Source organism: Xenopus laevis, chromosome 7S, assembly GCF_017654675.1.
Source record: "Xenopus laevis strain J_2021 chromosome 7S, Xenopus_laevis_v10.1, whole genome shotgun sequence".
In the NCBI taxonomy this organism is placed as follows: domain Eukaryota; kingdom Metazoa; phylum Chordata; class Amphibia; order Anura; family Pipidae; genus Xenopus; species Xenopus laevis.
The window spans coordinates 66,145,726-66,163,053 of NC_054384.1; the positions used below are offsets into that span (position 1 = coordinate 66,145,726).

Genomic DNA, 17,328 nt, shown 5'->3' on the forward strand with positions numbered 1-17,328 from the left:
TGTGATACTTCACAAAGCCCGCAACTGCTTTATGTCATGCTGGGGGACAAATGGTAGATGTTCCTTCTTAAACTCTTTAGTTGCTTGTTAGAGTGAATAATTTATTTAAATGTTATTAGCAAGTTCATCCAAACTCCTATGGCCTTTACGAATGAAAACCTGTGTTTCAGCAGACATCCTCAGTTAAGCAAGCTATTGTGTATCAAAGTTACTTTAATTATTCTGTTATTAGATTGATGTCTGTTTAATTTATGTTTTCCTGTTCCTTCCTCAGGAACAATATGAGCTGTACTGTGAGATGGGCTCTACCTTCCAGCTCTGCAAGATCTGTGCTGAGAATGACAAGGATGTTAAAATTGAGCCCTGTGGCCATCTAATATGCACATCATGCCTCACCTCCTGGCAGGCGAGTGGGATAATTTGTCAGTAATGTATAGTAAACAGTGGCTGCACTAGAACAGTCACACATTTATTGTCTGGTGTTCTGTTAATATGTAAACTTTCTGCTTTTGTTGTTTTGCTATACTTTTCTTTAACACTGCTGGTTTTGTAGGAATCTGAGGGACAGGGCTGTCCTTTCTGTCGCTGTGAAATCAAAGGAACAGAGCCCATCGTTGTGGATCCATTTGACCCAAGAGGTGGTGGCATGGCAAAAATGCTTCGGCACTATATAGATGGAACCCCTTCCCCTTGCTACGATGATGACGATGATGATAGTGGAAATGACTCTTTCTTTGTGATGAAAGAACTGGCAGGGGCGAAGGTATGTCTGGGGTTATTGACTATGGGCCAACATAACCTCGAGAAACCGTTCTAAAGTGGAGTTTCCGAGTCTTTAAAAGTTCTTGCAAAGGGTATTCTGGTAAATTTTCTTCATTTTATTTGCTTTGATCTAGGTGGAAAGACCCCCTTCTCCACTGTTGATCACCCCACAAGCCTCACTTCCCCCTGTGCCTCCCCGTCTAGACCTGCTGCAGCAGAGGACGCCCAACCAATCTGGAGCTTGCAGTCCATCAACTAGTTCCAAGGTAAGGTTACCATATTTGTACTCACAGTGCTGCTTACAATGGCAGCAATCCTATTTAAATATTTTTGTAAAGTCATTTTAAGATGATCAGCAAGTTCTAAATCCTGCATGTAAAATGCATTTACTTTCATGTGGGAACACCAATGCCCAATAAATTGCGCACAAAATATTCTGAATATGCTAAGATAATTCTCTGTTGCCTAGGACATGTCCCACAACCTTGTGTCAACACTTTATTTTGTGTTTAATTCACTTTTATTGGGTGCAGGTTCCCTAATCTTTCATAAGTGTTGGTTCAATGTGTTTTTGAAAAAGTGTATAAACTGATTGTTCTCTGTTTTCTGTCTGCCACCTTTAACCCTCTGTATGTGTGTTTTACATCTGAACTGGTTTTATCTTTCAGGCTTCCAGCAGTTCACACCACAAAGATAAGCCTTTGCCTATGCCCCCATCTCTGCGAGACCTTCCGCCTCCACCACCCCCAGACAGGCCTCACTCTATGCCAAGTGAAAGCAGGCCCCAGAGGAGACCTCTACCCTCTACCCCTGCAGAACAGCCCCTTCCATTGCCCAATAATCGACCTGGAGAAACCTGGCATCCGCGAGCTGTTCCCAAAGCACCTGCCACTAATTTGACTCCTGGTGACCCTTGGACTGGCGGAAGAGAGTTGACAAATCGGCATTCTCTGCCTTTTACACTGCCTTCACACATTGATGAGAGGAGAGACCAACATGGAAGTACACAAAGCTTGGACAACACAGGCATAGTAAGTAAGGCCCTGGGAACAGTCGAGCATTGATGATGAACTGTGGTCAATGGATACTTATAGTCTTTATCTTGTCTTCATCAGTGGTTCCATTGATGCACAGTCTTGATGTATCAACAACCATGTACAAAATATGGTCACGAAATCACCTTGCTTTATCTGTAATTGTTTTTATCTAAAATGTATTCAGCTTTTAATGCCACCATTTTTTATATTTATTCAAGTTCATATGTGACATTTTTGTGCTTTTTATTTTGCTTATGAAATCAGAGTGCCACCACAGAATTGTTTGAAGGACTAGATACTGATGATACCAAAATGAAGCCATCTTCCTCTGCAAATGCTATTTACTCTTTGGCCGCCAGGTAACTGTTAATGCAGTAAGTGGGTAGATACGTGTTTGTGTATGTACTTGCATGTATGTGTGTAACAAATATAGGTTGATATTCTGTTTTCATGGTCAAGGATTTTATAAATTCAGAAGCAGTTCAGGCATCATTTTGTTGGGTTTTATAGTAGACTATCAATCATTACTCGGATTAGGATTAATAAAGGGACAATAACTGGCCTGTTAGACCATTTTTACTGGATAGAATGCCTCATTAACAGCACTGCATTTACCCATGGTAATATAGAAGCTCTATATGCCATTGGCATATAGACTGCAGTGTAAAAATAAAAACTGGGCAAAGTGGCTGTGCAAAATACAAAATGTTTCTAATATAGTTAGCCAAAAAATGTCCTCTATGAAGGCTGGAGTGTCTGGGTGTCTAACATAATAGATCAGAACCCAACATCCTGATTTTCAGCTCTCTTAAATCTGAGTTAGTCAGGGAGTTGAAGGGGGGGGGGGGGACATGAGACATAACTGTTCAATGAGCTTGCAATTGATCCTCAGCATGCAGTTCAGATCCAAACGCAACAGATATGGCCCATGTGCCCCCCCCCCTCCTCAAGTCACTGATTGCTTGCTGTCTGGTAACCAATCAGTGGAAACCAAAAGAGCTGCAAAGCAGGAAGTAATGTTCTTGGTTGTTTACTCCAGCCTTTATAGATTACATTTTTGCCTTGCTATCTATAGTGAAAACTGTTTTTATTCCCTTTAAAGTTACATTGCAAGGGCTAGCTTGTAGCCATCTGATTAAATGACACTTACAGCACTTTAAAGTAAATGATGTGGAACTCATTGGAACCTTGTGCCATTGTTAGCCTGTTATTCTCACCTATAATAGCCAGGGTTCTGTCCGCAGGGCGATTGTATGTTTTCCCTGTGTCTGCATAGTTTTTCTCAGGGTACTCAGTTTTTAACCCACACACCAAAAACAAGCAAATTAAGTGGTTTCTGTTAAAATTTACCTTAGACTGTAAGCTCCACTGCAGCAGGGAATGAATGACCTGAAATCCCTGGTAAGCATTGTGAAGTATGTCGGCACTATATAAATAAAGAATAATAGTAATAATATTGAACCTACCAAAGTCATTAACATTGGCTTCATAGGGACAGGCTAATTTTGGCTAGCACCTGTACTTGAAAACATCTGACGTTTGTACAGTGTTTCTGGTTCAGGTTTTAAGCTTGCATTTTTTTTTATATTTCCCCAGGCCTTTCCCGGTGCCAAAGCCTCCAGTAGGGGATCATGTGGACAGTGGAGATGAGTCTGAATATATGTGTCCTTCATCAAGACCCTTGATTCCTGCTGCAGTACCAAAATCAGAAGCAAGGAGACCTCTAGAGACTTTACCTGGCTTGCGGTTTGTGATTTATTGATTCTTATCTTTTACTCTGTATTAAAACATTTACAGAAGAATTAGTATGCCCCCCCCATTAAAGGGGAAATAAACAAAAAACACATTTATATATAAGATGCTCGGTACGGGGAATGGTGGCTCAGTGTAGTTTTAATATCTGCAGCATAGAAGTTTTTAAAAAATCATACATTCATTATAGGTCCATTAAAGTTCAATATTGAATGGTCACAATATTGTGATCTTCGTCAGGAGAATTTGTATAGAAATTCAAACAGTGTAACTTCCATAGCAAACAACTGGAAACTCCCCCCCTCCCCCGTGGTGGAAAAAACCTCTGCTTGCCATAGCAACCTCTATAACACTCTGTTCTTTGCAAACAAATAAAAACTGCATAGCATATATTGATTCATAAAACAATAAAAAAGGCTGACAACAAGATGGCTACCCAGAAACTAAAAGAGAAGAAAAGAAAAACACTGCGTCTCTTAAAGTCCAGTTGTGTAGTAGCTTTAGTAAACCTCATGCTGTGTGCAGATTGTTTCTGCACCATTGAATCAAAAAATGTGTTCACCATAAGCAAATTAAAGGGATTCTGCCATGATTTTTATGATGTAGTTTTTATTTCTAAATAACACTGTTGACACTGCAAATAATTCACTCTACAATATAACATTTCTTTCCTGAACCAGCAAGTGTATTTTTTGTTGTTGTAATATTGTTGTGTAGGCAGCCATCTCAGGTCATTTTGCTTGGTCCTGTGCTTTCAGAAAGAGCCAGCACTTTAAGATGGAACTGGTTTCTGGCAGGCTGGTGTTTCTCCCACTTAATTTAACTGAATATGTCACAGTGGGACTTGGATTTTACTATTGAGTGCTGTTCTTAGCTCTACCAGGCAGCTGTTATCTTGTGTTAGGGAGATGCTATCTGGTTACATTCACATTGTTCTGTTGTTAGGCAGCTGGGGATGGGGGAGGGTTATATCACCCCAACTTGCAGTAAAGAGTGACTGAAGTTTATTAGAGCACATGTCACATGGCTGGGGGCAGCTGGGAAACTGGCAATATGTCTAGCCCCATGTCAGATTTCAAAAATGTATATAAAAAAATCTGGTTGCTCTTTTGAGAAATGGATTTCAGTGCAGAATTCTGCTGCAGCAGTACCATTAACTGATGCATTTTGGAGGAAAAAAAATGTTTCCCATGACACTATCCTTTTAAGTGTAGATAGGCTACTGAATATAAAATGTGGCAATACAGAGCTCCTATGAAGCAGCATAAGCCACCTCCATGGACCAGGTGTTCCCATAGGGAATCAAGGCCAAGAAACTGTCCAACATCATCCACTTTGTGAATTCATATACACAACTGAGCAGAAGAAGAATTTTTTTTGTGGTACAGAGCCAAATAATGAAATCAGATTGAAATATTAGGCCAACGGTTCACAGGCATAATATATGAGTTCTGAGACAGATTAGCAACTAGCTAGTGCTCCTAGTAATGGGATATATGCATATATGACTAATTTGAAGGCTATCCCTTCAGTACCCAGAAGGAGTATCATATGCTACATTCAGGGTTGTACTTGGACCAGAAAATCTGGCACTATGGTCAGTTAAAATATTGAACACACCCTCACCCTCAAAGTGGGATGATATAGAATTGTCATGCAACAAAGAATGGTGTTAATGTGTAAGCAACAGGCTACCCAATCAATGGCAGAATTGCATATAACCAAACTGTATATGGCTATGGCCCAGAGTACGATGTCGCCAAATGTCCATAACATATTTTGGAGGGGTGTATACCCTTTATTTTAATTAACAAGGAGCTACCATGTAAATATATTAATAACAGTAGTGAGCAAAATTACCTGTGGAATTGTTGTGATGTGGATGAACGGTGTCTATCAACGGACTTCAAGCAATCGGAGGAACCCCAACAGTATAGACAGGAGAGGGACAAGCTGATCTAAGTTAATGTGCATACAACAGCTGTTAGAAATGACCCATACTAAAGAAATGTGTAAAATAAAAATACTTAATACACCAGAAGGTTAACCCAATATATCAAACGTGTTCACATGTTCAAACTGTTATTTAATCCATCTTGATTAATGGTAAAGCAGTTCCACGGTACAAACCCTGTCTAATCTGTGGTAATGAATATTTAGCTGTCAAAAATGTCTAGCAACAGGTTTCTCAGTTGGTACTCAAAGCAGCTCTTGTGGAACAGTGATGGTTGTTAAAGATATTCATTTGGGAATTACTGTGGCAAATATCTAGCCTTGTGTGGCCAAAAGAAAATGAGACACTAGCAATCCTTAACATTTTGAAAGTGTCTTTCTTGCTCATATTTTAGAACAAAATTCTTAAGGGGATAGTGGGACCATGATGTTGCTAGCTTTTCAAAAGACTCTTGTGTGTCTCTTTTTCTTATTTGTAATTTGTCAGTATAACGTGTCGCTTTAAGTCATCATTTTGTTTTGGGACAAAGATAAATAGATCTCTGTAGAATACATTTTTGAGTCACAAAAGGAGCGCCATAATAGCCCACTATAGCTATGGATGGTGATTGCCATCACAGCAAATGTATTCAAGTTTTGTACACATGCAATTAGTAAATGTTATGTAATTATATGTTCTGTCTTCTTTTTCTCATATGTATACAGGCCACCTGACCAGCAGACTGAAAGGGAGTCATATGAGACCATGTACAATATCCAGTGCCAAGCTACCGCTCCTGTTGTTGTGGAGCCCAGCAGAGAAGAAGGTAAATGGCAAAGATTTGGGTATATTAGGGAAAGGTGGAGGGAAAAATACCAATGAGAATACAATAGCAGTCTTTCATACTATGGAGAGAATATGTTTTGAGCATGACAGCCTGAGGACCAACTAATCGAAATAAAATAGTTCTAAAAATGATTTTGTAGCAAATGACCGACACTGACTAGGGAAATTAATCTGACGCTAGGTCAACAAAGGATCTGAGATTAATAAAAATCACATTATATCTCTCTCATATAATGTCTATTCAGGTCCATACAGGGAAAATCGCTTCTGAACATAAATTGTTATATTTAAAAACATACCTCTGTTTTACCTTTGAAATAAAAAGTAAAAATAAAGATCCAACTAGTGGGCTATAACAATGTTATAGTTATTGTTATTTTTTATTACTTTTATTTCTATTTAGGCCCTCCTCCATATTCTTTTGTCTTTCAAACCACTGCCTATTTACTAGGTTAAAGTGGACCCTAGCAACCAGATAGTGACTAAAATTCCAAACTGTGGAGCTGCTGAACAAACCTCTAAAAAATTCAAAAACTGTAATAATAAAAATGAAGACCAAAGGTGAACAACCATGTTTCCGAATCCAAAAAACTTTTTTTAACTATAAAATCTAAATCCAAATTTCAAACTAAACTTTTTTGAAATTTATTATACCCCGAGGATGGAAAAAATCAGAATCTGAAAATACTCCATCTCAGACCTGCCAAGGTTGTATATAAGTCAATGGGAACGGTCCCTATCCTATTTGTAAGTTTCTGTGGTCTGTGCTGGAATTAGCCCAAAAACCAGACTGTTTAGGGCTTTTTGGGCGTAAATCAGAAAAATTCTGACTTTTCGGGTAAAAGGCCAGGAAAAGAAAACAAAAAATTCATACGATTCGTAATTTTTGTTAACTTTTATCGAGTTTTACTCCGGAAAAATTGTGCTTTTTTAAATAATAAATAAGGTCCAATCAAGGATTCTAGTTTGGTTTGACCTTTTTGTTTTAAATACTCTGAAAAATTTGGAAAAGAGGACTAATAAGAGTCAGAGTGGAAGGATATATAATTAAAGGAACAGTAACCCCCAAAAAATGAAAGTGTTTTAAAAACATGACAATATAATTTACTGTTGCCTCCCACTGGGAAAACTAGTGTGTTTCTATAGTTTATATAAACAAGCTGCTGTGTAGCCATAGGGGCAGCCATGTAAGCACAGGATACAAAGTAGATAGCAGATAAGCTCTGAAGATTCCCATTGTATACGACAAAAGTTATCTGCTGTCTCCTTTTTCAGCTTTGAATGGTTGCAACCATTCCTACAAAGCATCTTGTTTTTAAATACTAATATAGCATTTCTGAAGCAAACACGCCAGTTGTACCAGTGCAGGGCAACAGTACATTATTTTTTTCATTATCTTAAACCACTTTGATTTTTTGTTGTTACTTTTCTTTTAAGAACCTGACAATTTTGGACACAGTGTTGTAAAGCAGAAATCAAGCATACAAAATAGAAAACCTCATATTGTTCAGGTATATGAGATTGCAGAAAAACCATGCTTTCAATTATTTTCATTGTTTTCTTTAAAAGAAGTATTTCTAAAATTGTCAGTCCAGCTTCACTTGTGAGCTTTACTTGCTATTCTGGTGAGGCCTAAATAGACTCTACAGTTCCAATGTACTTACTCACTGTGCCAAAATAGCTCCTGATACAGGATGTTTCTTGTCTTATGGGGCAGAGATGTAAAAGACTGACTGTTGCATTACAATAGAACTATTTGATACCTGTAGCAATGTAATGTTAGTAGTGTTTAAAGTAGACGAGGCCCAAGTGATGATAAACATACAATAAAACACTGAGAATACAGAGAAGACAAATCACACATAGCTGTGGGCTTACACTGTAAGATGAACACACTTAGCACGTGTAGTTTCGTTTTAGCTCGGCCACTGTTGTGAATGTTCTTAGACTGGTGGTGTTGTGCCAAATGACATCATAGGTAGTAAATTAATGTTTTACAAAGGACACCTTAAGACAGACTTTAATTTTATTGTACTAGGTATAATTATATTTACAGTACAGCTGCAGCGTTTGGTTTCAGATTTTGTTTTTATAGAATGTATGAATATATTTTTTTACTTAGTGTTTGCTGGGTTGTACCTGTTGAAATAAATAAAGGAATTCTACAAAGAAGCTGTAGTTAAAGTGTACAAATCACTTAGTGACTGGTCTGAAAGAGTAAAAATATACTTTGCATAACTGACAGAAGGCAGAAACATCTACATGTATCAAGTAACATTTAAGCAATACATGTACTTGATAAGGAAGTAAGACTGCTCATTGGTGCATGTAGTTCCAAAATGTCAGCCTGCCCCATCATCCAGTCAGCAGAGGACCACATTGAGAAGGTACAGTCCTATTCTGACAGGTCTCTGTAGGTCAATATTTTGTTCTGATCATTATCCCTGGATCAGCCTGTCTCTGCCTCTCATCAATAGAACTGTACAATACCAGTGTGATTTATTAAGGGTTCATTTATGCTTATTTCACCAGAAACAACTTCTGCAACAGCCAGCAATGGACCAGAGGATGACGACAATGAGGATGATGAATATGACATACTGAAACCCCACTTGCCCATGGCTCCTGCTCGCCGCACCCTCTCTGATGCTCCCAATGCCACACCTGCCTTCTGCCCTGGAACCACTGGCAGGGACTCCGGAGCAGGTGAGTACAAAGACAATGTTTATATATATATATATATATATATATATATATATATATATATATATATATATATATATATATATATATATATATATATATATATATATATATATATATATATATATATATATATATATATATATATATATATATATATATATATATATATACAGTATCCTATTTACCAGTGGTGTCCAACTTCTGTGGTACCAAGGGCCAGAATATTTCTGGCCTTCGTGGTTGAGGGACAAAAATAGAAGCCAGTGTTGGCCACTCTCTATTTTAAACCACACCCATGTTACCACAAAAATAATCATGTCCACATTAATGGTGGTAACACACCAAAAAAAACAAACGGTTGGTACTCATGGCAGGCATATCACTCGTCAAAAATGTAAGTCATACCCAAATATACTATAAACATACCCTTAAATCCATATGCTCCTCCTCCCCTGTGTATAACACAGCACACCCCCAGAACATGACTAAACGCCTTAGGGGCCCCTAACAACAATTTCCAAATTCTAACAAACCCCTAGAACAAACCCTTTTACGCTCACATCCCACAGTGTACAGAGTATGGCACACACAGGTAATATAGGGCAGGTAGAGTATGGCACACACAGGTAGTGTAGGGCAGGCAGAGTATGGCACACACACAGGGAGCGTAGGGCAGGCAGAGTATGGCGCACACACAGGGAGCATAGGGCAGGCAGAGTATGGCACACACAGGGAGCATAGGGCTGGCAGAGTATGGCACACACAGGTAGCGTAGGGCAGGCAGAGTATGGCACACACACAGGGAGCATAGGGCAGGCAGAGTATGGCACACCGGGAGCATAGGGCAGGCAGAGTATGGCACACACAGGTAGCATAGGGCAGGCAGAGTATGGCACACACAAAGGTTTCCCTGTCTGCTACTCTATGTAAACAGTGCAGGGGCCAGTTAATCTCAGTACTGAACTTTTAAATCTTACACAAGGTAAGGAATCACAGCAGCCAGACTTTCATGTTGGGGGGGCACACAAGGGGGGGTCGCAGGCCACCATAGTACTAATGAAAATACAATATATGTTATTTAACAAAGATTGCTAATAGCTAAACTCATTTTCTTGTTGCTTCTAAAGTGGTAGTTTTAACTTCTTTGTTTAGGCTTGTTGATGCTAAGGCCAAGCAAAATCATAACTCAACACTAGAATGTCATATTTTAGTAAAGCAGGAAATGCCTGTCCAGAGGAAAAAATAGGCAGAAAATTGTCCCAATATTTCAGCCTGCTATAAAGTGCATAACTTAGAACTGGGACATTGTCACTGCTTTATAAAAAAAAATAGAAATTTAACAAAACCAGATTTTAGAAGTATTTTAGATTAAACTCCACATATAAAGATAAAGTATTATTTATAATAGTAGAAAAAATGCACAGAATGCCTACTGTAGAAAAAGAAGACAACAGACACAGCATTCTACTAAGCAATGCTGTCCACTCTCTGTACTACTTTGCCAGTACTGTACCTTTTCCTTGAGTTTGTTTGGTTCACACTGTTATCATAATCCATACTTTCTTGCTTTTAATAAAAATGTACATTGTAATCTTACTTCACCTTATCTATCACGAACTTTTAGATGCGGAAATTACAGTATTACATTTATTTCTAGGGCTTCTCGAGTCGTCTCAGGTTCCTGAGCGCCCCCCAAAACCATTTCCAAGGAGGATGAACTCTGAACGCAGGCCAGTTGTTGATGGAGGTTCAGGGGATGCTCCTCCTGCACCATTATCCAGCGAGATTGAGAGCTTGTTGAGTCAAGGTTACTCCCAACAGGACGTGAACAAGGCCTTGCTCATAGCCCACAATAATATTGAAATGGCCCGCAACATCCTGCGTGAGTTTGTGGCCATCCCTTCGCCGGCTCATGTCGCCACATAGCACCTTTGGAACTTGCACACTCCAGCCCTGGGTGGGTAAGGGGAGGAGAGCAACAAGAGCATACCTCCATCTCCTGGGCTTTTAAGCTTCATGGGAGCAACTGCAGGACCAGTGTGGGTAGTTGTGGGTACAGTGGTAGTAAGAGGCGCCAGGTGCCCATAGTCCCCTTACTGGAAGTATACAGGGTATGGGCGTCAGCCTGCCCAGTAACTAGCAGCATTAAAAGTAATATGACCAATGGCCATATGAACGCTCCATTTTGGAATGATCAGATCCCCCATCTCTCCCTAATTCATTTGCTGCCTGTCTTCAAGAATGTTCTGGTATGTTAGGCTCGCATGGCTCTGTTTAATGTTTTTGACACATTGAACATACTGCCATTTAAAATAAATCGTTGGATTGCCCACCATTGAGATGAGGGGGATCAGGCGGTTATATATTGTCATTCATTGTAATGTTCAACAACCCTTTTCATAACTGAATGAGTTTATTGGCACGTTTCTCTGCAGTTACAGAGGATCTCACTCATTGACTGAAACTGCCTTAGGGAGAGGAACCTTTTGTCACACAGGAGTGGGTGCTTTTAAACCTTTAAATGGCATTATTCAAAATGAGTTGGGTCTGCTCCCTTAGCCTTTTTTAATCTTAATTTTGCGGTTTTCGGTTACTTTTTGTTCATTTTTTTTGTACATGTGACTCAAGGCAATAAGGCATTCCAGGGTTGGGTGCCCCACTCCCCAATATCCAGGGTGCCCAAATGCCCACACAACTCAGGGTGAATGGGTGTCTCACTCCAGGAATGGAATGGTAGGAACAGAATTCTGGAGGAGGTGGAAATAATCCTTATTCAAAAGAGTTAGGATGGCAGTTCATGCAACACCTATGTTACATACAAGCAAGTACATGCTTCTACATCAGACTGATGCTATTTCAAGTTCCACTGCCACTTAACATTAACTAGCATTAATACATCACATACACAGACGATAATACAGATTGTGTGTAATCTATTTGTGTATAATATCTATGTATATAAACGGGTATTTTTATATACATTATATATGTGTATGTATATACATGGAAAAGCATTTATAGCTTCACCCTGTGTACATAAGCAAGTACATTTTAGGCTTTCTCTACTCCAGTCTGGGGCAAGATGAGCTTATCTATTCTATACACTTTGCCATATTCTCACACTTAGCAAATTTACCAAAATTCATTACAGGTATGGGACCGGTTATCCAGAAAGCTCTGGACTTCTGTATTGCTTCAGTATGCTTTCTGTATAACGGATCTTTCTGTAACTTGGATCTTCATACCATAAGTCTACTAGAAAATCATGTAAAAATCAAAAAAAACCAATAGGCTGGTTTTGCTTCCAATAAGGATTAATTATATCTTAATTTGGATCAAGTACAAGTTACTGTTTAATTATTACAGAAATAAAGGCGTCTACAGGAGACATCCTTTCCGTAATTCTGAACTTTCTGGATAACGGGTTTCCAGATAACGGATCCCATACCTGTATTACATTTTGCTTGCAATGAATATTCTCAAATATTGGATGGTTGCAATTTTTAAAGAAAAAAAATGCAAACTTTTGCAATAAAAAAAGCTCCTGAGTCTCGATTCAAGAAATATCCATTTTCCTGCCCCCAGTTTATTAAAACTGATTTACAGCGTTATTGAATATTAATGGATCAGTGTTATATTTGTTTGTGTGCAATTTTGTTTGGGGGGGGGTTCTTTTTCTGCAAACAAAACATGGCTATAAATATTTTGTCCTAAATATGCTGGTTCTCATGAATAAAAAACAAAAACATGGCTGCAGAAAAAAATTAAATTTGTTGCCTTTTTTTTCCCCCCTGGAACCCGAAAATTGCTAAATCTGCCACCATGTGTTCTGATTTTTCTCATTATTCACTCACGACTTCTTACGAGTTTTTTGTCTTTGAAGCTCATCCACAGTCCTTCAGTGCCGGTCTCTGCCCCAGTATCATTTTTTTATTTCCTTATTACCAGTCCGTGTATGAAAGAGAAACTATTTATTTAATATTCTTGTTTTCTTAAATGTTACATCTACCAAAAATGCATTAACAAGCAGATTATCACTGATGCATCTAAAAAGTTTTCATAAGAAAATGCCACAACGAAGATAAAGATGCTCAGAGGAAGTTGAAGTATACTCGCCACTAGCTCTTGCTTGGCCAGCTCTTCTTCTGACCAATCCCTGCTCTGCATAGGTATACATATAGATACACACAGCTTCTTTTTGTAAAGGTTTTTCATACTAGGCCGCCTAATTTTGTAGCAGGGATATCACATGTAGTCTTTCAAGCTAATGTAAATTGCAACACCCAGATATCTCGGGCAGTGCTAGGAGGGGATCGCCTCCTTTGTTTGTAGCATATGTATGCGTATACATAAGACCAACTTGTGTTATTCTTTGCACCGGTTTCTGTGGGTTTTGGCATCCGGCAGTTAAGGGTTAAATTACACCTGCATTATTATCATGCAAACTGTGGGGGAAACAGCAGCCTGATTTAAGCCTGATTTAAGCAGTGTTAAAAGCTTGACAATAAATCTAACAGATTTTTTTTATTATTATTGTATTTAATCAGGACCCCAAAGGTAAATATTCTTACAAGCAAATCCCCCTTGTTATGGTTTTTGTTTGTATTTTAAGCCTGTGTTCTTCTAACAATTGTAGATTATACTAAAAAAAAATATATATTTATTTAATGACTTTTCTTTAAACTAAAGAGCTTTTTCTTATTTTGTTTTCAATTTGTTTTTCTGTACCCGTTTATGGGGGGGGATATTTTTAAAATAAATTCTTTTGTCTGTTTCAAACTTATTATCCAATTAGATTGTTGCCTCTGTGGGTTTGTATGCAATGCTTGTGGCAAGCGAGACACCATGATGGATATCTTGGCTTTTTGGATTTTTTTAGGCATCCCCTTACAGCTGCTATTAAACCAACATGGATTAGGATGGAGTACACAAACAACAGGCTCGGCTGCAAACAAATTTATTAGGTCACAACATGTTCCGGATCACATGGATCATTTTTCAAGCTTTTTACAGCTGCTATAGCAAGGGCTGGAGTGAAAGGCCATGGCACTGTGAAATATTTTCTTAGGGGAGGGTACTGCAAGTAATGTATCAGTGTTTGCAGATGACACAAAACTATCCAGCCCAATTAATTCCATCCAGGATGTGGCATCCTTGCAACAGGATCTTGACAAACTGGCAATCTGGGCAGCTAAGTGGCAAATGAGATTCAATGTTGATAAATGTACCTGGGATGTAAGAATATCCACTTATACCCTTAATGGTACTCACTAGGCAAATCCATAATGGAAAAGGACCTTGGAGTCCTTGTAGATGATAAACTTGGCTGTAGCAAGCAATGCCAGTCAGCAGCATCAAGGGCAAATAAGGTCTTGCGCTGTATTAAAAGGGGCATAGAGTCATGGGAGGAGGGGTCATTCTTCCACTGTATAGAGCACTTGTAAGGCCCCATCTAGAATATGCAGTACAGTTTTGGTGTCCAACGCTCAAATGGGATATTATTAAATTAGAGAGGGTACAGAGAAGGGCAATTAAGCTAAGTTGGAAAGAGAAAAGGATGGCCAAGTTGGGGTTGTTCACGCTGGTAAGGTAAAAAAAAAAATCCTTTCCTAAGGGACAAGCTGTATTAAAGGTTCACAATATCCCCAAAGTTTCTTGTAGAATTATTCTTACTGCATTTTAAAACAAGTAATGCCATAATTTTATGGTGGAATTAAAAAAAAAAAAATAAGAATGCTTAGGAGGTTGTTAATGCAAATGCTACACCTGGAGAATTCTATCTTTGGCTGAATCCATCCACCCACTCCCCTTGTAATGACATATTTCCCTTGGTATTAGGCTCTAGTGATGCATTTTTTTAAGGGGATTATTACACAAAAAGAGTGCTCTAGGGAGCAAAAAAAACCTGACCCAGCCAGTGTAACATGAGTTGCACAGAACATGGCACACAGGATGCATTTCTCACTGGAGTTTTGCTCTGATGTCTCACAATGTCGCTCCATGTAGAAAAAGTATCTATTTACAACAGTGGCATTGGTCTGAATGTACCCAGTGTGTCATAGGCCTAAATGTTGCATAATTTGTTGTTGAAAAGATTGTCTTCTCTTGTGTACCATTCAACAGTTTAAAGGAGAAGGAAACTTTAAAACTAAGCAAGCTTTATCAGAAAGCGCCAGTAAACACAAGTCTGCAGTTTTGTCAAAAGAAACACCACATTTCTTTCCTTCTATTGTGTAGACTTGGGCTACAGTATCAGACTTCCTTCTTTCAGTTTAAACCTCCAGGGCATGGGCTTGAGCATGCTCAGTTTGATCCTCTCTCTTTCTGCCCCAGTTTTCTGCCTCCTGCTGTAATCTGATCCCAAGGTTATGAATGAGCAGGGAGAGACTTGGGCAAGAAGTTATGTTACACCAAGCTAATATGGCAGCTGCTATCCTAAACGATTGTGCTGCAATGACTTTACAGTTAGCTGACAACCACATACAGCAGTGACTGTGGTTCTGCATGGGCCACTGATCGATGGTCTGAGGGATGAACATGCTCACCTTTTTTTTTTTTTTTGCAATGTTGCTAAGCAAGTAGAACTTGGGTCAGCTTAGCCTTTAAATATATGCTTTGCAAATCTATAGTTTAACCTATTATAGGCAATTCTTGTTCCCATCTACTCATTGCTGCCCCGCTAGAGACTACCTAGCTGTTAATATGAGCTGGTGGGGGGGGCAGAATTTATTATGATGGGTTAACTTTGCTACAGGGCAAAGGAATCCAATATTTGCTACAAATTATCGATTGCAAAGTAAATTCAAATGACCTGTTTATTACCAGGATACCATTTATTATAACTATGTTGTTCCTGGAAATGCTTGTAGCATCAATTTGCTCACTTTACATCCTGAGAAGTTTAGATATTTTTAAAGGGAACATGCCAAAAAGAACTAGCTTTATTGGCTAGCAGCTGTCACCTCTTCCACTACATATTTGATGCTTTCCTCAGGCTGTGCAAATGAGGCATTGGCAGTTTGTCTTGTAGGATGGCAGTCAATTTGGCAGCTACATGGACCTGACCGGGATCAGCATCCTCCCTTTTATTCTATTAATGGAGAATTTAACCCTAAAGTTAAAAAAACCCTACCCTACATAGACCCCCCTCCCTCCTCTCCCCAGGTGTTACCCCGGGCAAATGCCCCTAATGTTTTACTTACCCCTCGGTGCAGATTCAGACATTGGAGTTCACAGGCGCCATCTTCTTCTCTTTGGAAATCTTCAGAATGAGGCCGCCATGGCGCCGCATGTGCAGTTGGAGCAATTTTCTGTCTCGTGACAACTGGGCATGGGCCGAAGCTCACGAAAATTGTCTAAGTGACGGTCTCATTCCAAAGATTACCAAAGTAGCTGAAGATGGCGTCCGTGAACTCCGATGCCTGAATCTGCACCAAGGGGTAAGTAAATGTTATGGGCATTTGCCCAGGGTATCACTTAGGCTGGGGGGGGGGTGGGGGAGGACGGAGAGGGGTCGGGTATGGTAGGGGGGTAGGGTTTTTTTGACTTTAGGGTTGAATTCTCCTTTAAGGCAAAGCTGTTAATGCCTATTTACATGCTATTGTGTTTCTGGGCAAGGACCATTACAATGCTCCCAAAATCCACTTGTAAATCTGGCCATGCATTCAAATATCCAACTGTCACCAAATGAGTGGATCTTTCCCCAATACGCCCACCTTCAGCCAAGTGATAAGATCCAAATTATCGGATCACAAAATAAATAATGCGGGCATCAGCCAGAATCATCAAGGCAATTAGGTCATTGACCCAATAGGATTTTTTAAACCTGCCAGATACTGTCTGGTGCCACGCGGGGCTGAAACGGAGCCAGCTGAAAAACACAGGCCAATAATCAGCCCCTACGCTGGCATCAGTCTTTTTCCTTGCCTGCACCAACAACCATTGCAACGGCCAGGGTGCAGACACATGCAGCAGATTTTGCAGTCAAACGCAAGAGTTTGCACATGGACTGACACAATGGTTCCAAGTACAGGCAAGGAAGTAGGCTGTTGCCAATGTAAGGGTTGATTCTTGCTCTGCTTTATTCAGCAGAGATCACCCCTGTTTGGCATCAGCCTGAAGATGTCATTTTTAAAGTTAACTAATCTTTTTAGCTCACATTGAAACCAGACATCATATATTATTTATCAATGTCTACACGGTGGATTTTTAACTTGTTAACATGTTCCTTTAAGGCACACAAAAAACAACACAATAAAGCATCCAGATTTTAACATATTTGTTTTCACATAC

At 39.3% G+C, this 17,328-nt stretch overlaps 1 protein-coding gene across 1 annotated transcript in view; it reads left to right on the forward strand.

Moving 5' to 3' along the window:
* Positions 1–12,299, forward strand: part of cbl.S (Cbl proto-oncogene, E3 ubiquitin protein ligase S homeolog) — a 51,074-nt gene extending 38,775 nt beyond the window's left edge. Inside the window, exons 9-17 of the mRNA XM_018242283.2 lie at positions 275–406; positions 554–763; positions 897–1,028; positions 1,431–1,793; positions 2,064–2,158; positions 3,396–3,545; positions 6,210–6,310; positions 8,863–9,036; positions 10,694–12,299. Of these exons, the coding sequence (XP_018097772.1) occupies positions 275–406; positions 554–763; positions 897–1,028; positions 1,431–1,793; positions 2,064–2,158; positions 3,396–3,545; positions 6,210–6,310; positions 8,863–9,036; positions 10,694–10,962 (1,626 nt within the window). The 3' untranslated portion in view covers positions 10,963–12,299. The remainder of the gene's footprint in view (positions 1–274; positions 407–553; positions 764–896; positions 1,029–1,430; positions 1,794–2,063; positions 2,159–3,395; positions 3,546–6,209; positions 6,311–8,862; positions 9,037–10,693) is intronic.
* The last annotated feature ends 5,029 nt before the right edge of the window (positions 12,300–17,328 follow it).